Source organism: Peromyscus leucopus, chromosome 20, assembly GCF_004664715.2.
Source record: "Peromyscus leucopus breed LL Stock chromosome 20, UCI_PerLeu_2.1, whole genome shotgun sequence".
In the NCBI taxonomy this organism is placed as follows: domain Eukaryota; kingdom Metazoa; phylum Chordata; class Mammalia; order Rodentia; family Cricetidae; genus Peromyscus; species Peromyscus leucopus.
The window spans coordinates 4,321,817-4,344,557 of record NC_051080.1 but is presented as its reverse complement, the minus strand read 5'-3'; the positions used below and the strand labels follow the sequence as shown (position 1 = coordinate 4,344,557).

The window sequence follows — 22,741 nt, the reverse complement described above, 5'->3', positions numbered from 1 at the left end:
CCTGACCCTGAATCCAGCTGGATCCAAACTCCTCAGCCTTTACCCACGGCCAGCAGGTTGACCTCACTGCCAGGCGCTTTCCTCCTCATGGGCACTGCCACGGTCTGCCTGTAGGGTCTGCGAGTGATAGCTCTTCAGAGCAGAAGGGCCTGGGTAGCTTTCTCCCTGGGCTCTCCAATCCTAAGGGGCTCCCATTTGATTCCTCTCCTTGGTCTCATAATTAACGTCTGTCTCCCTGCCTTATCATTCTCTGCCCTGCCTGGAGGTGTGTCGGGGATGTGCAGCTAGCTTCTGGGCCAGTGTAGCACTGAGAAAAACCAAGTGTCTGCAGGGTCAAGGCTTAGAGGAGACTACTTGGCATCCCTCAATAGCAGAGGGTCTTTTTTTTTTTTTTTTTTAAGATGGGAGTCTTGCTTTGTAGCCCAGGCTGGCCTCAAATTCACAATCCTTCTACCTTAGCCTCCCAAGTGCTGGGGATTAAAATTGTATGTCAGCACACCCAGCAGAGCAGGGGGTCCTACCTGAGGGCCCAAGCCTTTGCTCCGTGTTTGTGGACACTGTGTGCATGGGCGTATTTGGACTTCTTTGTGTATTTCCCAAAGGCAGTCCTCATGCAAATAGCAACTATTCAGTTCTTGAGGACTGGTCAGGAAGGTGGAGAACAAGGCTATCCCAGTGTCCAAAGGTTCCATCTCCCCTGACAAGCCATTCCCTCCCCTAGATGGTGCTTCTGAACCCAGCTCAACCTCAGGGAATGGATTGGTGGTCAGACTGTGTGGCCTGGGAGGATGGGGGTGGGGGTGTGGCCTGGGAGGCTGGGGGTGAGGGTGGGGCCTGGGAGGCTGGGGGTGAGGGTGGGGCCTGGGAGGATGGGGGTGAGGGTGGGGCCTGGGAAGATGGGGGTGGGTGTGAGGCCTGAACTAAGTCTGGAAAATTTGTTTTGGAAGTCATTTAGATTGAGAAAAGCAGGAAGCAGGAAGGGGTATCCCTAGACAATCCAGTTGGGTAGATTTCAGTTGCTCCCTTCTGAGAACCCAGGAGAGCAGGGAAGGCCCCAGACAAGGTCCCCTTCTTTCCCAGTCATCTCCCTGCCTTCCCAGTGGGGTGCTTGGTTGCCAGAGCAACAAGGTCTGAAGCTCTTCTCTCCTTCCCCACCTTAAGGGCAGCCAAGCCAAGGCAGGGCAGGGGTTCCATGGGTGGGGAGGTGGGGGGGGGGACGACTCAGCTGCTGCTAGTCTCTGGGAGGGGGCCGAGGAGTGAGCAGAGTCACAGCTGGTGCCAGCCTCCAGCTGCACCTTATCTATCCCTGGCAGTGGGAGCGTGGTGTGGCCGGAATGCTGAGCAGCAGCAATGGGAGGGAGCCCGCAGATGGTTGCCCGATCCGCCCTACGCCCTCCAGCTGAGACCAGAGCCCTTGCCTAGGGAGAAAGAAGCAGGAATTCATGTCTGGGCCTCGGTGGAGAGAGAGGAAATAGAGAGCGGGCTCTGGAGGTAGGGTTGTGGTGGGAGCAGTCATCTTAAGCAGGGTTGGAACTGGGAGCAGGAAATCTGTGGAGAGCCCACAAGATTCCTCCAGACCCTGAAGCGGGGACAGTCACCCACGAAGGGGCGGCGGGGTGAAGGGGGTAGACCCTTCTCCACGGTTCTGAAGCGGAGACATGAAGGCTCTGGAACACTGAAGGGAGACAGGTGCTAAGCAAGGGTGCGACCCTGGGGCTCAGACTGGAAGCAGAGAGGTCCTCTAAAGCAGTTGGAGGCCTGGGGATGTAGAGCGATAGAGCGTTAATAAGAGCAAGTGCGAAGGCACTAGGTTCTCCATCAAAAAAGTGAACATTTTGAAAAATAAATAAACAAACAGGTAATGAGGGTCCAGAGACGGCAGCCACCTCTAACACCCCTAACTCCACCCGACCCCACAGATGCTCGGAGTCAACATCCTCAGAGGGACCTGATCTTATTACCCCGACTTCCGTCCTCCACCGGGGAGGGAGTGGCAGGGTGGGGGGAGAACGCAGTCCTAGGGACCCTGCCCAGGACAGTGCAGAGAGGAACACACCCAGCCTTTAAAGAGGATTTAGTAGAGGCTCCCACAGGAGGCAGGGCTCCTCCCACCCCGGTCCTGCCCTCCTCCCTGGGGAGTGCCGGAACGGACGGACAGAGACTCTGTGGGGAGAGGAGCTGAGCAGAGCCAGCTGCAGGGACCCAGAGAGCCTGGGGCAGGGTCTCTTGCTCTGCCTCCTCCTCTTCTCCCTGCACAGAAGAACAATCTTTGGGTGACTTAGCTCCCTCTCTGGCCCCTCCCCCTCCCCCACCCCGCCATCCTCCCAGACTGCTATCAGCTCAGAGGCCACTCTAAGCTAATTGATCTCCCTGCTCTTGCCTAAAGTAATAGGGAATTGATGTAACTCAGTGCCTCTGGGGGCAGCGTTGGAAGGAAAAGGCTGGGAGAAGGAGTGTTTCCTGGATGCCCAGCTAATGCCAGCAGCCAGTGGACACCCACTGGGAGAGGTAGGCTACACCCTACTGTGTCCTGGAGGCAGAAGGGATGCCAGCAGACTGGTTGGGGACATTCTGTTACAGGTACAGGTCATTCCAGAGTGGCTTCAACTTTTTGGAAAGCAATTGTGATGATGGAGGGGAGGGGTGGGTATGCGGTGGAGGAGTTTGGGGATTGGGGATGAGGAGTTGGGACAAAGGGGGTGCCTATGATTCATTCCCCTCAGACAGAGCTACTTCTAAATGCCAGCTCCTGCTCTGGGGCTGAGATGCGGCAGTGCAAAGCAGACCTCACTTGTGCCCTTAGGGGACCTGGGAAGATCCAGGTAGACTCCTCCCACCTACCTGCCTCCTCAGCTCAGCTGCTCCAGACATTCCGGTGTTACAGCGTGCTCCCACCCGAAAGACAGTTCTCTCCAGCCACAGCCATTTGCCTGCCATTGGCCAGGCACAAGCTTTCACTCATTTTTGGTCTGAGTTGAAGCTGCCAAGGCTTCTGGCTGAGGACAGTCCAGTCAGGACCCGTAGGTGGGCAATCCGAGAGGTGGGACAGGGAAGCACCCAGTTTCTCTGTGTCACCCTGGCTGTCCTGGAACTCCCTTCATAGATCAGGCTGGCCTCAAACTCAAGGATTCCCCTGCCTCTGCCTCCTGAGGGCTGGGATTAATGGTGTGGGCAGCCATGCCCAGCACCAAGGGGTATTTTTAAGTGAGCATGAAACTTCTGTGTTCCCTTAAGAAGTTGTAAAAACTGGGGCTACTGACTGGAGATGTAACTCAGTGCTTGCCTATCATTCACAGAACCTGGGTTCTGGAGAGAGGAAGAGAACAGGAGGAGAGAGAGAGAACATGAGAGTGTTCCAATGCCATCCAAAGGGAAAGGAGTGGCCAGTTAAGACCTTTTGAGATCCTAAGGGTTCTAAGAAAGGAAACCCTTCCCCACCCATCACTCCGAGGTCCTCTATGTGACTGTCATAGGGGCCAGGAGGTTGGGCTTTGCTGGTTAGTGTTGTGTGTCTCTAACTGATGTGTCCCATCAGTGTGCCAGGTGAAGAGCATCCCTAAGCAGAGGTTGCTGCAGTGGCCTGGGCCATGGACAGCAGCCAATCCAGACCCTCCATCTCCATGTCTGGAGAGAATGTGTATATAGAATGTGTAATGGACACATGTGGATGTTCATGGGGGCATGCACAGCTCTGTGGGGGGGGGGAGCTTTCATGTGGGCAGACTTCTTGTTGCATGAGGAGCCCATAGCAACTTTGAAATTATAAGTTCCCTTTACTTGTGCTCATATAAGCCTCACAATTCCTGAATCTGCAAGAAGCCTATCATTGGAAAGATGGGGAAACTGAGGGCCAGGGTGTTGTGTGATTTGCCTGAGATCATGACAGTCTAGGGCCTTGACTTTGGATCTTCCAAGTCCATGTTCTCCTGGCTTTGAGCACAGGACTATGTGTGGCAGACAAAGCTGCTCCAGGTTCCCAGCTGCTTGTGCTCTGAGGAGAAGCGGTGTGTTGAGGTAGGAAGGGCAGGAAAGGTGCAGAAGTGACCCCAAGAGTCACCCCCTCATGAGTGTCCTAAAACTTTAGATGTCTGCCTGTTTTTATTTATTTTACTTATTATACTTATTTGCGGGGAGTGACTTGAGACAGGGTTTCTCTGTGTAGTCCAGGCTGTCCTGGATCTCGCTCTGTAGCCCAGGCTGGCCTCAAACTCACAGAGATCCCCCTGCCTCTGTCTCCCAAGTGTTGGAACCAAATGCATGCCCCATCACTGCCTGGCTTTATTTTATTTTATTTTGTTTTATTTTATTTTATTTTATTTTATTTTATTTTATTTTATTTTATTTTATTTTATGGAAACTATATATAGACCAGGCTGGCCTAGAATGCACAGAGATCCCCCTGCCTCTGTCTCCCAAGTGCTGTACCAAAGGCACATGCTACCCATACCCATACCTCTGCTTTTTGATGGTAGGCACCATCTTTCCAATCCCCAATCTTAGAAGAACCCACCACGACCCCACAGAGGGTAGCCCCAGGGTAGCCTCACTGTACCAGAAGAAGCCACACCCCAGAGCAGCATGGCATCACATCCATCACATGGTTTTCACGACCAACATCCTTAAGTTGGCCTATAGTGCTACTTGGAAACCCTGCTGTGTTTCCTGGCCAACTGGTCAACCTCCTCAGGGATGCCTGCTGGCTTCTCTGCTCTGCCTTTCCAAGCTTTTTTAACCCTTCCTCCTAACAGATGACCTTGCTCCCATTTGACCAAGAAAAGAGAAGCCTCAGACAAGATCTTCTCTTGCCTCTTAGTACCAACCCCTGGAAAGGAACATTCATCTTATCTAAGATAGTCTTAGCAAACTGTCTGATTCCTTTTGCCTTTTTTAGGAGCTTTATCCTCCTGATATCGACCTCCCTCCTCTATAAGCCATCTCTACTCCTCAAGTGGAGCTGTCCTGTAACATAAAAACATATTCCTTATTCTCTCTACTTAAAAATACATACCTAAGCCAAGCACTGTGGTGCATCTGTGGTAACCAGCTACTTAGGTAGCTGAGGTCAGATGATCACTTGAGCCTTGGAGTTGGGGACCAGCCTCAGTAACACGGTAAAACCCCATCTCAAATAAATAAACACATAGCTATAATGATAGCTACCAACCATTGAGTACTCCCTATGTATCAGACTTTAGACTAAGATAAAAAAAAAAAATACATAGATACATCTTTCATCTCCAGAGTACCCTCCACATTTTTTAGGGTTTTTTTTTTTTTTTTTTTTTTTTAGATTTCTTTTTGTGTTTTGTGTTTTGTGTATATGTGTCTGTGCAACATGTGCATGCAGTGGCCTCAGAGGCCAGAAGAGGGCATCAGATCCCCTAGAACTGTAGTTATAAATGGTTGTTAGCAGCCTCCACACTATAGGGCTTTCTTTGCAATGTTATGAAAAGTGATGTGTAGGGGGCTGGAGAGGTGGCTCAGTGGTTAAGAGCACTGGCTGCTCTTCCAGAGGACCTGGGTTCAATTTCCAGCACCCACATGGCAGTTCCCAACTGTCTGTATCTCCTGTTCCAGAGGATCTGACACCCTCACACACACATACAAATAGGCATAATACCAATACACTTAAAATAAAAATAAATAAATCATTAAATTTAAAAAAAAAAAGTGATGCATGCAGCTCTCAGTACCCATTTCCTCATCTCCAGCTTAGCCGGGCTGCCTTCTCCCTGGTCCTACCACTCTGAATGGCTCTAACTGAGGACCAGTGGGGACCTTCATGTTGCCAAATCCAGCAAAATGTTTTCGTCTTGATCTTCAGTAGCTTTCAAAACTGTTGAGCCAAGCCATGTGTGGTGGCACAGGACTATAGACCCAGATACGCAGGAAACGGAAACAAGAGGATCTCAATTTCTAGGCTAACTTGGGCTACCCAATGAGATCCTGCCTCAAAAAACAAAGAGGAGTATGGAGTTTGAATGAGAATGGCCTCAGTATTCTCATGTATTTGAATGCTTGGCCCCCAGTTGATGAACTGTTTGGGAAGGCCACCACCGCCCGGCTGAAGATACTGTCTTAAACAAAACAAAATGCCGGGTGGTGGTGGTGGCGGCGGCGGCGGCGGCGGCGGCGGCGGCGGCGGCGGCGGCGGCGGCGGCGGCGGCGGCGCACACCTTTAATCCCAGCACTCGGGAGGCAGAGCCAGGCGGATCTCTGTGAGTTCGAGGCCAGCCTGGGCTACCAAATGAGTTCCAGGAAAGGTGCAAAGCTACACAGAGAAACCCTGTCTCGAAAAACAAAACAAAAAAAACAAAAAAAAAAAAAAGAGAGAGAGAGAGAGAGAAAGAAAGAAAATAACAAAATAAACAAACAAGCAAACCTCTAAAGGGCTGGGGGCAAAGCTCAATGCTAAGTGCTTGCCTGCATGCGGGAGGCTCTGGGTTTGATTCCCAGAGCAACAGCAACAAACTGACCCGATCCCTTTTCTGGACCACTGCGTGTCCTGACTCTCGAGTCGTGGCTTAACTCTTCTGACTGGCCACTCCTCTGTTCCTTTGCCAGTTCAGTCTCTTCTGCTTGGCCAGGGTGCCTTGCCTGCACTCCAGGCCCAGCCTGTGATTTTCGTCTTCTTTTCTATCACAAGGATGTAAGTTCAAGGCATAGCCTGAAGAACGTCACACTGGCAGTCTTACAGTGTAATGGTGCGTACTACGTCGATAGATATTCTCATTGACACAAACATTTCCGACACCTCGGGTGATTCCTTCAGGTCAGTACCGCCCCGCGAGAGCCCTGCCACTGTCCCAGCAGGAGGGTAAAGTTTCACCTCTCTCAAACATCCCAGAGTTGTCCATCTACTTCTCGGGGCTGTCTCCCTTTGCTCGTGATCACTCGTGAGAGTCGGTTGTGTTGTGTGTAGACATTTCTCTTTCAATGCTGCGTTATCTCATTATATTAATAGAATGCAATTTATTTAGCCACTCTACTATCGCTAGACATTTGGGTTGTCACCAGTTTGGGACTGTTATAAATAGAGCGGCTGTGAACATCCTTGCTCCTGGTTTTTGGTTGACACGTGTACTTGTTCCTCTTGGGAACAGAAGTAGGGCTGTGGTTAAGTCATAAGGTAGGATTCTATTTAGCTTTAGTGGATACTGCCAAAGCAAGTTTCCTTTCCTTTCTTTCTGTCTTTTTTTAAACTTTCTAGTCTATTCTTGGGCAGCCTCACCTTCACTCCTGACTTCAATTACCACTCACACACCGCCAGCTGCCAACTCTGTGTCTCAGGCCAGCCCTCCCCTCCTAACATCAGCTCCAGTTTTCCACTTAGACTCTCTACTCAGACGGCCCGAAGGCTCCTGCAAACCAGCATGTACAGACCCAAACTCGTATCCTTTTCCTCCTCAAACAAGTCCTTTACCTGGATGTCTGCTGTGGGGCGCCACCCCACTCGTTATGCAGACCATGTGACACCCCGACCCCCTCACCTACCTTAATAGAACCTGCCAAGGCCTGACAAGATCTGTGGCTTCATTCATAGTCTCCCATTCTCTCTCCCTCTCTTTCTTTCTGGTTTGTTTGTTTTTTGAGTCAGGGTCTCATGTAGTTCAGGGTAGCCTGAAACTTACTATGTAGCCAAGGATGATGGCCTTGAACTGATCCTCCTGCCTCAGTCTTCCAAGTGCTGGAATTGTAGGTATGTACCACCACCCAGCCAAAACCTAGCTTTGGTTACTTCATCCTTCAACAGAGATCATACATTACTATTGGACCAGGAGTCTCACAAGGCTAGGTGACTTGGTCTTCCTTTCCAACCCCATCTGTCTCTGTCCAGGTCCTCACTCTTCTCTGAAACATACACAGGGTGGTATGGAGGGTGCGTGACATAGAGAGAGAGAGAGAGAGAGAGAGAGAGAGAGAGAAGGAGAAGCAGGGAGATTACTTCCTCAGGAAACCTTTTTGATTCTTCAGTCTAAGTCAGCCCCCCTACCCCTACCCCCACCCCCACCCCCATCCTCTGCCCCAATAATGTTTTCCTAACATTCACCATAGTTTTAAATCACTAGACAGTCGGCTCCGTAAGGGCAGGATCTGGCCCACTCTCTCTTCCCCACTGTGAATGAGCAATGCAGATAGAAAGGATTTAGAGATAGATGACCTCATTCTAATTGCTAATCTGTTTGTCTGTCTGTCTGTTTGTTTTTGAACTATATTTGAGCTATTTGCTCTGGCTGTCTTGGAACTTACTATGTAGCCCAGGCTGGCCTTGAATTCACAGAGATCCAGTTGCCTCTGCCTCCTGAGTGCTGGAATTAAAGGTGTGTGCCGCCACACCCAGCTTTAATCTTAAAACTTGATCATTAGGGGACTTGAGTTGGTTGCTGTGACTCAGCACTTTGGGAGTGTGTGTGTGTGTGTGTGTGTGTGTGTGTGTGTGTGTTGTGCATGCATGTATGTAAGCACACTTGCCCATGTGTGCCTGTGTGGAAGCCAGAGGTCAGAGCAGGATGTCTTCTATCATTCTCCATTTCTTTATTTTTAAATAAATTATTCTATTTTTATTATGTGTATTTGTATTTTACATATATGTCTATACCATGTAAGGGGGTATACAATTCCTGGAATTGGAATTACAGATAGTTGCGAGCTGCCATGTGGGTGCTGGGAATCGAATCCAGGTCCTCTGAAAGAGCAGCCAGTGCTCTTGACGGCTGAACCATCTCTCCAATCCCTTCATTTATTTATTTATTTATTTATTTATTTATTTATTTATTTTTGAGACAGACTTTCTCACTGAACCTGCAGCTCACAAATTAGCTAGGACCCAGCCAGCCACTGAACTCCAGAGATCCAGCTGTCTCCACCTTCCAGTGCTGGGATTGTAGCCAGTTGTCCAGTTTTTGTGTGGGCGCTGTGGATCTGAACCCAGGTTCTCACGCCTGTACCTCAAGCCCTTCATCTACTGAGCCAACGCCCAAGCCCTTGTGGTCCAATACTTGCTTGTGAAATGGTGACGAGGTTAGGGCTGTGGAAAGAGCCCATTAGTTATTAGTTGAAAATCACCAAATGCCTAGATGTGGAGGGAGACGAAATTCAGAAAGGACACAGAGAAAGTAAGAAGCTACTCAGTTACTATACATAGCTACAGAGGAACCTTGGTGAGGAAGGACCTGGGGAAGAGGTTCATTCAAGGATGGGAAGCCCCGAGATGGATTGCTCATTGATTTATATTTACTTTGATATAAGGTGGAGATTTATAGAATACCCAACTTTAACTTCTGGTGTCCATGAAGGGACACATGGACAAGAGTGCACACCACACACATGCATATACTACTATGTAGCCCTGGCTGGCCTAGAACTTGCTCTGTAGACCAGGCTGGCTTCAAACTCAGAGATCTGCCTGCCTTTGCCTCCCAAGTACTGGGACTAAAGATATGTGTGACCAGGCCTGGTTATTTATTCATTTTGAAACAGGATCTCATGGTGGTCTTAAATTCAGTTTGTAGCAGACAATGACCTTGAACTTCTGACCCTCCTGCTGGCACAAACAAGTGCCACCATGTCTGGTTTATGTGACTCAAGGGAATGGATCCAGGATCTCATTCAGCATGCACTCCACAACTAAGCTAGACTGTGGGCCCGGAGGGCCCAGAACTGAGTGTCAATCTGTGTTTGTGTGTACCTGATCACCTCTTCGGGGGCCTGTGTGTGGTTCCTGGCCCTCTCCTTACCTTCCCATTACTGAAAAACCTTGAATTTGCCTACCGGATAGAATGAAAATGAGAGGGAACTTAAAGAATGAGGACAGAGACGGGGAGGGAAAAGTATAGGGACGTGAGTGTGTGCATGTGCGTGTGTGCACATGGCTGTTCACATACATGAGCATGTGTGTGTGTGTGTGTGTGTGTGTGTGTGTGTGTGCACTGAGTGAGCGTGTTTGTGTGCCTGTGTCTGTGTATTGCTGTGTGGGAGTGCATGGTGAGTCTTGGTGCAGGTGTGGTGAAGAATTTCTTCAACTCACTGTCCACTGAAGCTGCTGTGTGCTTCACGGCCTCCCCTCTGGTGGGGACTCTCAGCCTGAAGCTCTCCTTGCCTTAGTTTCCTCTTTTTGTGAAGCCAAGCTACAATCACCTCCAGGATGTCTGAAGGAGGGAGACGGTGCCCTCTAGTGGTCAAGAGGCTTACAGGCCTCAACAGTCAACCTCAGTCAGCAGCCCACAAACCAAGGCTGGAACTTAACCTCTGAAACTGCCCTGAGGAAGGGCAACAGAGCAGGCCCTGTCCCCTGAGAACTATGGCCTGGCAGATAGGAAAAAGATGTCCATGGGGCAGCAGACAGAAAGGGAATCCATGGATTTGTATGGGAGAAGACAGCAGTTGAAGGTAGCTGATCTCTCTCCTCATACCCAGTCACGTTTGTGAGGTTTTGTCTGTCTGTCTGTCCGTCCATCCGTCCATCCACCCACCCACCCACCTACCCGTCTAGTTTGTGTGTGGGTGTGCACTATGGAGCTCAGAGGAAAAGTTGTGGAAGTCAGTCCTCTCCCCCCACTCCATGAGTTCTAGGGGTCAAACTCGGGGGGGGGGTGTGCAAGGTTTGTGGCAAGCATCTTTACCTGCAGTCATCCTGCCAGGCCACTTTCACGTGGTTAGTCTTTCTCTCACTTCTTTTCCTTGATGCGGCCTCTCTACCTTGATCGTTCCCTCTCACAAGCTCCACGCTCACGGAGCTGTGGGTTACCTCACCTCCGCAATGCCCTGAGTAGAGACCGAACCCTTCTATCTGAGCCCTGGGCAGGCGCTGTGCCGTGTGGAGTCAGGGAAGACTTCTTGTTGTAGGGAATATAGAAATAAGGTATTGAAAAATAAGTGGGGAGCTGGGCAGAGTGGCTTGGGCCTGGAAACCCAGTTGCTTGGAAGGTAAGGCAGAAGGATGGAGGGCCCAGGAGTTCAGGGACAGCAACACAGGGAGAGCCTGTCTCTCTGGAAAAACCAGAGGGCTGGGCTGGGGAGCGGGCTCAGCAGCGAAGAACATGGCTGCTCTTCCAGAGGACGCTTGGTCCATTCCCAGCACCCATATAGCGGCTCTCAACCACCTTCAGGTGGTCTGTGATTCCAGTTCCAGGGGATCTAACACCCTCTTCTGACCTTCTTAGTGTGGCACACACTGTGGTACACAGTCGCACATGCAGGCGAAACACCCATAGACATTAAATAAATAAATAAATAAATAAATAAATAAATAAATAAATAAATAAATAAGATCAGAGGCACCAGACATGGTGGTGGCGCACACCTTTAATCTCAGCACTTGGGAGGCAGACACAGTTGGATCTCTGTGAGCCTCAAGGCCAGCCTGGTCTACAGAGTGAAACCATGTTGAAAATAACAACAACAACAATAACAATGCTGATGATGTCATCAGGGCCAGCAAGATGACTGGCAGGTAAAAGCGCAGGGTCTGTCTGATCACTTGAGTCTGGTTCTGAGAGCCCAGTGTGGAAAAGGAAAACCGATTTCTGAACACTGTCTCCTGACTCCCACACTCCCACACAAGGTCATACTACATGAAACAAAAAAGATAAGAAAGAAATGAGAAGGAGCCGAGCGAACGTCCTAGGGCTGGGGTGAGCCTAGTGTGTCTGGGAGGCTTCTGGGTGCTGGGTGCTGGATTGGGGGGCAGTGTCAGAAATGAGGGTGCAGGGTACAGGGCTTCCCATTGGATAGGTCCATCACAGGCAATGAGCTTTACCAGAAAGCGCTGAGGAGTTTTCAGCAGGGAAATGGGCAGGATCACGACATGAAGTAGAGACAGGGACATGGGAGGCTGAGAGTCTGGTTGGGAGGCTGCTTGTCATTCAGAGAAAAGAGCTGAGGTACATCTAAGGGCAGTGGAAGGCTGGAGAGGGTCCAGACCTCAAGGCTTTCTCTCCCGGGGCTTCGTGTCCTAGCAGGAAAGCTGAGGCCAAACGTTACACAACAGTCAGCTCTTCTAGAACCCAGCACCCTGCCTCTCATCCCAGCACATCCCGGGGTCTCTCCGGCAAATGGGATGGGGATCCGGGAGTGAGGCTAGGCCTTAGACTGCCAGAGGAAAGGGAAGGCCCAGGAAGACTGCTAAGAAAGAGTTAATCTGCTTACCGGTCTCTCCCTCCCTCCCTCCCTCCCTCCCTTCCTCCCTCTCTTCCCTGTCCTAGGTCACCTTCTTGGCCCTAGAGACTTGGCTGGTGGCTCAAGTTCCTCAACCAGTGGCCCTGGACAATCAGGGCACAGAGGGGTCAGGAGCCTGGGGGCAGGGAATGGTACATGGAGACCTGAGGGAGCCTCGGGACGGGAGGGGTCTGTAATGCTAGGATTGGGGGGAAGCTCTCGTGTGGGTTCCCCACACTTCACCTGCCCTAGGACCTTCTATCTCCACACTGGCTACAATCTCTTCCACCCACTGGGGAGATTCTCACACTCCTCTTCTAAACTGGTTGGCTTTTTTTTTTTTTTTTTTTTTTTTTTAAGTGGGGGAAGGCAATCTGTGGAAGGGTTAGAAGTGTTCTGTCAGCAAGCTTTTCAGCTTCAAGAGTCCCTCCCCCAGTGCTGGGAACTGGTCAGAAATGAGTCTGTGGTCAGTGAGACATTTCTGCTAATGGAACCTGGGCTGCCCCACAAGCCACAAAGAAAGGGGGGAAGGAGACCTAAGCTAGAGAGCTTGTGGGGGGAGGGCTGTGGGCCTGAAATAGAGCTGTAGGTCGGGGAGAAGGAGTTAGAGACCAGCTGGAGGGAACTGGGGGGTCAAGGGAGTCACTGCGGGCTGCTCAGGCCTCCCTGGAGGTAAATTGGGGCCAGTGATTGGGAGGTAAGCAAGTACCAAAGGAACAGCTAGAGTGAACAGCGGCCTGAGGGTGGACCGGAGATGGGGGATCAAGGAAACAATCGGAGTGATTAGAGACAGCGCCTAAGGAAGGCCTGAGCTGGGATATCCCAGGAGAAGATCTAGATCGAGTGAGAATAAAGGAGAACTGGGATAGGGAAACTGAGGGACATGCCGGGGAGCTGTTGGAGGCAAGCTTAAGCGCATGTGTCCTGTTAGACACACAGCGGAGGTCCTCCTGGCAATGGGAAGAAGGGACTGGATTGGGCCATCTCACCTGAGGAGTGGGTACCAAACCCCAGACTTTCCCACGGCTCTCACTTGGCTTAAAACCAGTGTCAGACAAAGTCTCCAGCTCCCCTCCTCCCCAGCAGGCCATCTTCCCCACGCCATCAATTATTCATCAGCAAAGACACCGCCCTCTCCAGCAGGGCAGCCTGGTCCTCCTCCCGGTGCCCGGCCCCAGCTCAGCCACACTGCCACAGAGGCTCTGGTGAGGAAGCACCAACAGCTGGGCCGGTGGAGGCCTAGCCTCGGGGTCCCGTAGCTGGCCCTGCTGGACCACACCATCTCCTTCCCCTCCGGCACCTTCCTCCTGCCCCTGGAGAAGATGCCCATCCAGATCTTTTGCTCTGTGTCGTTCTCCTCTGGAGAGGAAGCCCCGGGACCCATGGGAGCTATCTGGGGTCCTCACCACCGCCGGCAGCGGCAGGACAGCTCAGAATCGGAAGAGGAAGAGGAAGAGAAGGAAAAGGAGGCAGTAAAGAGGGATCTGGGTGAGGGGGACTCACCTAGGGACTTGGTGGCCTTCGCCAACAGCTGTACCCTCCACGGTGCCAGCCATGTCTTTGTGGAAGGGGGCCCGGGGCCGAGGCAGGTCCTGTGGGCAGTGGCCTTTGTCATAGCACTGGGTGCCTTCCTGTGCCAGGTAGGCGACCGAGTGGCTTATTACCTCAGCTACCCACACGTGACTTTGCTAGATGAAGTGGCCACCACGGAGCTGGTGTTCCCGGCGGTCACGCTCTGTAACACCAACGCCGTCCGGTTGTCCCAGCTCAGCTACCCCGACTTGCTCTACCTGGCCCCCATGCTAGGGCTGGATGAAAGTGATGACCCTGGGGTGCCCCTCGCTCCCCCTGGGCCAGAGGCTTTCTCCGGGGAGCCCTTTAATCTCCATCGTTTCTACAACCGTTCCTGCCACCGGCTGGAAGACATGCTTCTCTATTGTTCCTACTGCGGGGGCCCCTGTGGTCCCCACAACTTCTCAGTGGTGAGTGGGGCCCACGCTTAGCGTAACATCCCAAGAGCATATGCCACGGCCCTCTCTAGCCATCACTGGCCTGGGGCTGGTAACTGCTGAACCCTGCCTGACCTGGGCCAGAGCTCCCCTGGGATCCCAGAGCTGGACCAAGAGCCCCAGGTTCACAGCTCTTCCTAGTTGTGTCTTGAAATACGTGCCCGTCAGTAACTGGCTGCCGTTCTGATGCCTGGAACATCCTCTAGTCTCGTCTGCTCTCCCCTGGACCTCTCCACGGTCCAGCACGGCCCCAGAACCAAGCCCGAGCTGTGAAGTCAGCCTCTGATGGGGTGGGTAGCTATGTCTGGCCAGTGGCTGACTATCATCCCTGGAGTGATAGTGGGGGGGGGTCACCTAGTCTCCAGAGGTGCAGAAGGGGGTCACAGGAGGGGACTGATCCCACCTTCACCCCAGCACCGTGTCGGCAGACCTCACGGCAGGGACTTCATTGCAACCTTACTTTATCTCCTGTGCTCTTTCCTAAGGGAGTTGATTCCCTACAGCTCTGTGTGTGTGTGTGTGTGTGTGTGTGTGTGTGTGTGAGAGAGAGAGAGAGAGAGAGAGAGAGAGAGAGAGAGAGAGAGAGAGAGTAGTGTGCGAGAAAATGTGAGTAGATGTGTGAGAGTGAGTGTGTGTGTGAGTGTGTAGTGTATGTAAGTGTTGTAAGAAAGTGTGTGTGGTGTGTGTGTGTGTGTGTGTGTGTGTGTGTGTGTGATCCATCTGTCTGTCTGTGAAGTTGGGAATCCTCTAAATCAAAGCCCATGTTCCCAGCTCTGATTAAATGGCCAGAACTTTCTTCCTGGAGGAAGCCATCATTGGAAAATGTCACCTTTCCCCATTGGTCTCTCCACCCAGAGGTGGAGGGACTTCCTAGTTAAGGAGCCATCTGCCACCCACCATCTCTCCAGTTCAGCTTGCAGTCCCGTCTGGCCTGATGCCCCTCTGGTCCCCTGCAGATTTCAGATGCCTGGCCTTTCTCTATACCCAGTCCTCTATGTTCTACCATGTAGGAGCACATGGGTGTCATCTCAGCCCCTGAAATGACTGTGACCTGGTGGTTCTGGTTCTGATCACTGGGCCTCAGGGAGGGCAGAAGATACAGGGTCACCTAACAAGGAAGGTATCTGCCTTGAGGCCCTCAGAGCTCTATGAGAGTACCCCAACATGCCATGCCTTGGAACTGAGCACCCAACATGCCATGCCTTGGAACTGAGCACCCCAACATGCCATGCCTTGGAACTGAGCACCCCAACATGCCATGCCTGGGTTCTCAGTCCTGAGTCTGGGGGGAGGAGGTGATACGCCCGAGTTAAGTTTGGTTCTTGGCATGGCAACTGGGCTTGCATTCAGGTTCTAGTGATAACAGAACAACGGTGGACACGAGAGGATGCTATCAGGAAGAAACCAAAGGGCTTAGCTTGAGGGGCTTAGGTGGAGGAAGGTCTTGGGGAGGATTTCTAGTTCAGGGGGTTGGAATCTCAAAGCAAAGACCTAAAGATCTATTTCAGAAGGTCTCAGAAGTCTGGCAGTTACAGGATCATGGCGACAGAGGTGCACAGGGTAGCATCCTAGCAAGAAAGATTGTCCCTTGATAGTTCAGTTGAAAAGACTTTAACAAGGGGGCTGTCTGCGAAGCTGTGTGCAGGATTAAGGAAGCCATGGAGCCAATGCAGCTGGTAATAGTGGGGAACTGTTATCACTTCTAGGCTGAAGGACACAAAGGGAGTCCTGGCAAGAGTTACGATCATGGAGGGTCTAAGCCACTGCCAGTGTTACAGAGAGGCAAGGAGAGGGGATCAGGACTCCTCTCCCTCCCTCCCTCCCTCCCTCCCTCCCTCCCTCCCTCCCTCTTTCTCTGCCTTGTGGTTCCCCCTGGTTAAACTCTCATGTTCTCCACTGCTTTCCACCAGGTCTTCACACGGTACGGGAAGTGTTACACATTCAACTCAGGCCAAGATGGGCGGCCACGACTGAAGACCATGAAAGGCGGCACTGGCAATGGTTTGGAGATCATGCTGGACATCCAGCAAGATGAATACCTGCCTGTGTGGGGAGAGACTGGTATGTTACCCTGCTCAGGAGCCCCTCCCTAGACCCCTCTGGCCCTGAGGCCAGGCTCAGACTCTTCCCCTTTCTCCCAAGATCTCTCTCCACGGCTGTCTTTGCCCCTATGTGACTTCCAAACTCTCGATTCCCTGGCTCCCCCTTCCTGGTTCAGTTACTCTCCAAGGTAACCAGCCATCCTCTTCCATCAGTGGCCGCCACTCACTCTATAAATAACTCCCTGTCTTCTTGGGCTGCCTGCCCGTCTGGTCTCAGGGGATCTAGGGGTAGAGAGATGGGGAGGGAGGAGAAAGGATTGAGGAGAAATGGAGAGAGGCACTCCAGGAGAAATAAACTGAAACACTAAGATACATCGCAGACACCAGGTAAGAAAAGACGTGTGCAGGATGCAGAGGTCACTGGAGGACTGTGGAGCTGCTAACACAGGAGGCCGGAAGTGTGCTAGGACCCCATAGCCTCCTCACCAAGTCCCAGGGGAGACTGTGCTTATTACCAGGGGAGGTATGATGCCCCAGACTCTGCAGACGATTAGGGACTCAAAAACCCTCCCAAGTCACATGCCTTCATCTTTACAGACGAGACGTCCTTCGAAGCCGGCATCAAAGTGCAGATCCACAGTCAGGATGAACCTCCTTTCATCGACCAGCTGGGCTTCGGCGTGGCCCCGGGCTTCCAGACTTTTGTGTCTTGCCAGGAGCAGAGGGTGAGGGGGCTGCAGAAGGCTACTTCTGGGGTTGTGTGTTGAGGAATCAAGACGGGGTTCTGGGGTGCTGGGAAGATGGCTCAGTGGGTAGTGTCTATTACACACGCATGAGGACCTCAACCCAGGTCCCTAACACCTGCGTAAAGATCAAGGTGGTGCACACCTGTAACCCCAGTTCTGAGCTGGGGGGTGCAGAGACAGGTGGATCCTTGGGGATAGCCAACACGCCCCAGGTTCAGTAAGAGGTCCTACCTTGAAAACGTAAGTAGAGAGACAGAGGAACACAGCTACTTCTACTTCTGATCTTCTGAGCTATGCATTGGGGTAGAGCCATACTCACACACATACAACACACACACACACAGAGAGACAGACAGACAGACAGACAGACAGAGGTGAATGATCAAGAATGGAAGGAACGCCGGGCGGTGGTGGCACACGCCTTTAATCCCAGCACTTGGGAGGCAGAGCCAGGCGGATCTCTGTGAGTTCGAGGCCAGCCTGGTCTCCAAAGCGAGTTCCAGGAAAGGTGCAAAGCTACACAGAGAAACCCTGTCTTGAAAAACAAAACAAAAACAAAACAAAACAAAAAACCAAACAAACAAAAAAAAAAGAATGGAAGGAACACTCTATAAACTCGAAGACCTTTAGAGGTGCAGGGATACAACTCCTGAGTCCTGCATCTGTCCAGAGAAGTCCGTTAAGGTGAGTTGGGGAGAAGTCCCCACACTTCCCCAGCTCCCCGGCTCTCCCAGCAGCTCATCTACCTGCCCTCACCCTGGGGCACCTGCAATGCTGTTACCATGGACTCGGATTTCTTCGACTCCTACAGCATCACCGCCTGCCGCATTGATTGTGAAACACGTTACCTGGTGGAGAACTGTAACTGCCGGATGGTGCACATGCCAGGTCAGGCCCCAGGATTCCAGTCCGGGGCTATCTCAGGCTGCACCGCCCCTCACCTGTGCCCCATCTGTATTGACCTCCCTAACCCTGGTCCCAGATCCTCCATTTCTTATCTTTCTGGCTCTTGTCTCTCAGTTCCTGCCTATGTCTACAGGGAGGGGGTGGTAGGGTCTGGAAAGGGTGGACTGTCAAAGCAGGTCACTTCCAGGGTCCTAGGGATGGCCAGTCCTTACGTCCCATCTTCCAGCCTCCTCCTTACATAGTATCATGCCACCACCCCTGTAGTCTCTACCTGTCGCACCATCTTCTCTCCTTTGCAGGGGACGCCCCATACTGCACCCCAGAGCAGTACAAGGAGTGTGCAGATCCTGCCCTGGGTGAGCACCTCTGACCTGGGACAGGTAGAGGGAGGGAAGAGTGTGCGATCCTGCACAGAGGACCGAGATCAAGGGTGAACTCCTGCCTGCATTAGGCTGGGCCTCCACCCGCAGTAGCCTCTAGATGCTGAGAACTGCACCACCAAGGTCCCTGAGGAGAATGAATAAGAGTCTCTTGGGAGGGGCCTTCACGCTCTTTCAGCCTCAGATGATTGGTCCTCGAGAACCCTGAGGGGATGACACAGGAGATGAAATATATCCGCAGGGAGGCTGGTGGAGATCAGCTAGGGGCAGACGCGGGCCTGTGGCCAAGGAGGGGTCCTAAAGGACCCTCTGGGCGGGGCCAGTATGTCCACATTGGGAAGGGGCTGGCCGAAGGACCCCACTCAACGAGTGCCTCTTACACGGGCCCAGACTTCCTAGTGGAGAAGGACCAGGAATACTGCGTGTGCGAGATGCCCTGCAACCTGACCCGCTACGGCAAGGAGCTGTCCATGGTCAAGATCCCCAGCAAAGCCTCGGCCAAGTACCTGGCCAAGAAGTTCAACAAATCGGAGCAGTACATAGGGTAAGGACGCTCCTGGGCGGGGCGGGACCCTTGTGCAAGGACTGGGGAGGGTACGAGCGGACTTTAACGGGAGTCTCACAGGAAGTCGAGAGAATTCACGGAAGGTCCAGGAGGCAACCAAAGAGTGTAGTTTGTGGGGGTGGGGGAGATCAAGCGTGCTCCCCCCACCCCCAAACCCCGCTGCGAGATTCTCGCTTCATCTTCCATCTCCAAATTCCTTGCTGTAACCGGGATCACCTCCCACTTGCCAGCATGCAGTGTGTCTTTTCATGCATGCCATTTAATTTAACCCTCGCAGCACCTCGAGAAGGCAGGATCTCATTTAGGAATATGGAAACAGCCTCAGAGAGGCTCACATGCTAAGATGACCTGTCTCGTACGGGGCAGAGATATGACTCGAACCTAGCTCTTCCCCTCTCATCCCTGCACAGGGAGAACATCCTGGTGCTGGACATCTTCTTTGAAGTTCTCAACTATGAGACCATCGAGCAGAAAAAGGCCTATGAGATCGCAGGGCTCTTGGGTGAGCTTGTGAACAGAACCAGCCCTCTCCTGTGCCTAGGACATGACACGGCCCCCTCCTAACCCAATGCCTGGTGCTCCCGCCCCCTCCTAACCCAATGCCTGGTGCTCCCAGTCTGTCCCGTCCCCAAAGGTCTTTCCCCGAGCCCTCTAGTATGGCATGAAGTGGGGGAAAGGGGCGGGGCCTTCTCTTAGGACAAAGTGGAAAAGACCAGCAGGTAGGTCTGAGAAAGGGGCTGAGGGACAGGAACAGAAACTTTCACATGTCCTTGAAAGTGGACCATCGGATGCTAAGCAAGTGGTGCATTTTGTAAAGAATTCATTGTTGCTTTTTCTCCCCCCCTGAATAATAACTACTCATTTTGGAAAAGTAGGAAGATACAGAAAAGCATAGACTAAAAATCCTGCCAGATTCTGGTTTTCTGACCCTTGTGTACCAAGGGGCCAGTCTCTGCAAACATGGCTGCCGTGCCCCCCGCCCCCCCACCCCGTCTTGTTGAGCCTCATCGCCTCCCCGGCCTCGGCGTCCTGAGCCCCGCTAACCTCTCCAACCTGAACCCGCAGGAGACATCGGGGGCCAGATGGGCTTGTTCATCGGGGCCAGCATCCTCACAGTGCTGGAACTCTTTGACTATGCCTACGAGGTAAGGGGGGCGGGGCGGGGCGGGGCCACACAGGGTTGGGGGTTCCAGTCCACCCAACCTGCCCCCGGCCGGCCTCTCCCAGGTCATTAAGCACCGGTTGTGTAGAAGAGGGAAATGCCAGAAGGAGGCCAAGAGGAGCAGCGCGGACAAGGGCGTGGCGCTCAGCCTGGATGACGTCAAAAGACACGTGAGGGAGCAAGGCACGGGGCGTCCTCTGGCCTGCCCCTTCCCCCGACGCCTCCCGCTCAACCCCGGCTCCACGCCACCTTTTTACCTGCAGCCCTTGCCGTAGTAACCTGTCCCCTGTCTCGTTTCCCTCCGCTAGAATCCCTGCGAGAGCCTCCGGGGCCATCCTGCCGGGATGACCTACGCGGCCAACATCCTACCTCACCATCCCGCTCGAGGCACGTTTGAGGACTTTACCTGCTAAGCCCCCCGCAGGCCACCGTACCAAAGGCCCAGATGGGGAGGGCGAGGAGGAGGAGGAGGAGGGGCCCCCAGCTGCCCCCATCTACCCTGGGGACTCAGCTGCACTCCTGCGCAGTGGTCCCCCGTTGTCTGGTGAGGAAGGAGTCTTCGCCATAGTCCTCTCCCTGCCTCTATCCCATCTTTTTATTTTAACAAAATTAAACTAATATAAAAAGAGAGAACGAGAGAGGTCCGGCCAGGACCTCAGGCTGCCCTCTGCTCCATGCTGCCTCCCCCAGCTCCAAGCCTGAATTCTGTCTGTCTGTCTGTCTGTCATCCGAGTATCCGCCTACATTCTGCTACCACCAGTCACCAAAGCCCTCTCCTAGTGAGGGGTGGAGGGGATCTCTAGGGTCTGAAATTGGACCCCAAACCAGAGAATGTACTTTAAGGGAGAGGGCTAGTGAGGGGGCTGCCCTAGCCTTAAGAGACTCTCTCAGCCCACTGACTCCCCACAAGCCCGAGTCTCCAGGTAAGAACAAAATGCTCAGTTCTGCTCCCTCCGTCATATGGAATCGTTAGGGGGTAGAGGATCTCCTGAAGAAGTAGAGACGGGGACTCCATGTGGCCCTGGTGCTGTAGGCCACATCCCGATATCTGTAAGTCACCTCCACCTCGAAGCTGCTGGAGAGAAATCCCAAGAGGCAGCTCTCCTCTACATCCCATAAAGGACCTGGCTGGTTAGCTTCCAGCTCAGGGAGAGGGGTCCTGGAGCCTGACCTCCCTAGCGTCTCTTTCAGAGGCCTTTGCAGAGGGCCACATCCATAAATTTTCTTATGGAACGCTCCTCTTCCCCGGCTCCATTTGCTTCTCTCGACAACCTCATCTGCATTTTCTATTTCTATACGATACAGACTCTATATTGCTATATCTCTGTATATACTTTCCTCTCGCCCCGTCTGTCTCCACCCATCCCCTCTTGTCTCTGAGAATCATCCTCCCACCCCAGCTCCCCTTCTGTTTCTCCCCGTCCCCCCCCCCCCCGTCTCTGAATGCCTTTGCCTGTATAAAGAGTTGGACTCCCCCCTGGTGTCTGTACTGTGTACACACATCCCTCTGAGAAGCACAAGGAGACGACACGCGCATTGTAACCTTCGCACTGTCTCGGTGGCGGCGACATAAAGGAAGCTGTGAATTACAAGCTCTGCCTCTTTCTGGCCTCGCCCTTGACCCTGCAACCGGGGCACCCTGCCCTCCCCCACAGCCTTAACACACCCTCTCCCTCGCTCCACCTATCCCAAGGCCCTCTGCCTGGCTGACCGTGGCCTCCCCCCGGGGAAGAGGTCGCTGCCCGCAGAGGTAGCGCCTACCCCGGAGAGGAGCTATGCTGGACCGAGGGAGCTGGGGGCTGGCGACCGTGCAGCTGGGGCAGTGGGCACCCACAGACAGAAGCGGAAGTCCTCATCCAGCGGCCCTCCTCTGCTCGGGGTGCCCAGCGCCCCTTCTTCACTGGGATGCCCAGGCCCACCATTTTCTGGTGAGGCGGGGTTTGGTCATGTGAGGAAAGAGACGGGGTCTAGAGAGGGAGCCGAAAGCTCTGCTGTTGTGTGTCCCGACCTTGAGGGGCCACAAGTTGAAGTAGAGGGCCTCCCCACCCGTACCGGGCCAGAGACCCAACCCCTTCCCAGGCCCTCCTCTGCCCCCGTGGTCTCCAGGTCTCTAAGCCCCAAACAGGACTCGTGGGCAGATCACCTGTGTACGTCGGCCTGGAGCCAGAGAGGGAGGCTATAGCATCTTTGAGAACCCTTGGTTCCCAAGAGTTCTTTAGACATCAGACCTCCCCAGAAGGAAGCAGGGCAAAGCTGAGAAGTGCGCACTGGTTGGGGGACAGCAGGCGGGGCTCTGGGTGACGCATGCCTCTGGTCCAATAAACTGGGTTTCAACCATCTCCGCTTCAGTGTTGTTCTTTCTGGTTGAAGAGTTTAGAGGTATTACCATCAGAATGGAGCTTGCCTAAGAGGGCCACGCGACTCGAGGGAGTTAGGAAATTTGAGGGGTAGTCCGGTGTGGTGGTTACACTGTAATCCCAGCACTGGGGAGACGGAAGCCTCTGTCTTCCATCAGAGTTCACCGGTCTACATGAGACCTTACAGATCTGATCAGGCAAACACTGATCCTCCTGGAAAAGGACAGGTTCAGGAATAGTGTGAATCACCGGGCAGTGGAAGGGCAATGCAATCAAAGGCAACAGATTTCCAGGACTCTTTGGAGAGGATTCAAAGTCAACACTCATTAAAGTCTTTAGTTAAAGGTCTGAGATGAAGGGTGAAGTCCCCGCATCGGGGAGTTACTGAGCCACTATCTGTGAAATGAGGCCCCGGCTA

General features: G+C 52.9%; 1 protein-coding gene across 3 annotated transcripts in view; it reads left to right on the top strand.

Annotated features, from left to right (window-relative positions):
• Asic1 (acid sensing ion channel subunit 1) overlaps positions 1-22,305 on the top strand; it is a 28,410-nt gene extending 6,105 nt beyond the window's left edge. The window contains exons 1-10 of one of the 3 annotated variants that reach the window (XM_028874603.2): positions 12,534-14,138; positions 16,076-16,226; positions 16,805-16,932; positions 17,691-17,841; positions 18,159-18,215; positions 18,630-18,783; positions 19,215-19,306; positions 19,870-19,949; positions 20,032-20,136; positions 20,275-21,558. In XM_028874603.2, coding sequence (XP_028730436.1) covers positions 13,479-14,138; positions 16,076-16,226; positions 16,805-16,932; positions 17,691-17,841; positions 18,159-18,215; positions 18,630-18,783; positions 19,215-19,306; positions 19,870-19,949; positions 20,032-20,136; positions 20,275-20,379 — 1,683 coding nt within the window. In that variant the 5' untranslated portion in view covers positions 12,534-13,478 and the 3' untranslated portion in view covers positions 20,380-21,558. Of the gene's footprint in view, positions 1-12,533; positions 14,139-16,075; positions 16,227-16,804; positions 16,933-17,687; positions 17,842-18,158; positions 18,216-18,629; positions 18,784-19,214; positions 19,307-19,869; positions 19,950-20,031; positions 20,137-20,274 lie in introns of those variants that run through there. The other 2 variants (XM_028874601.2, XM_028874599.2) reach the window with 2 other exon arrangements.
• The last annotated feature ends 436 nt before the right edge of the window (positions 22,306-22,741 follow it).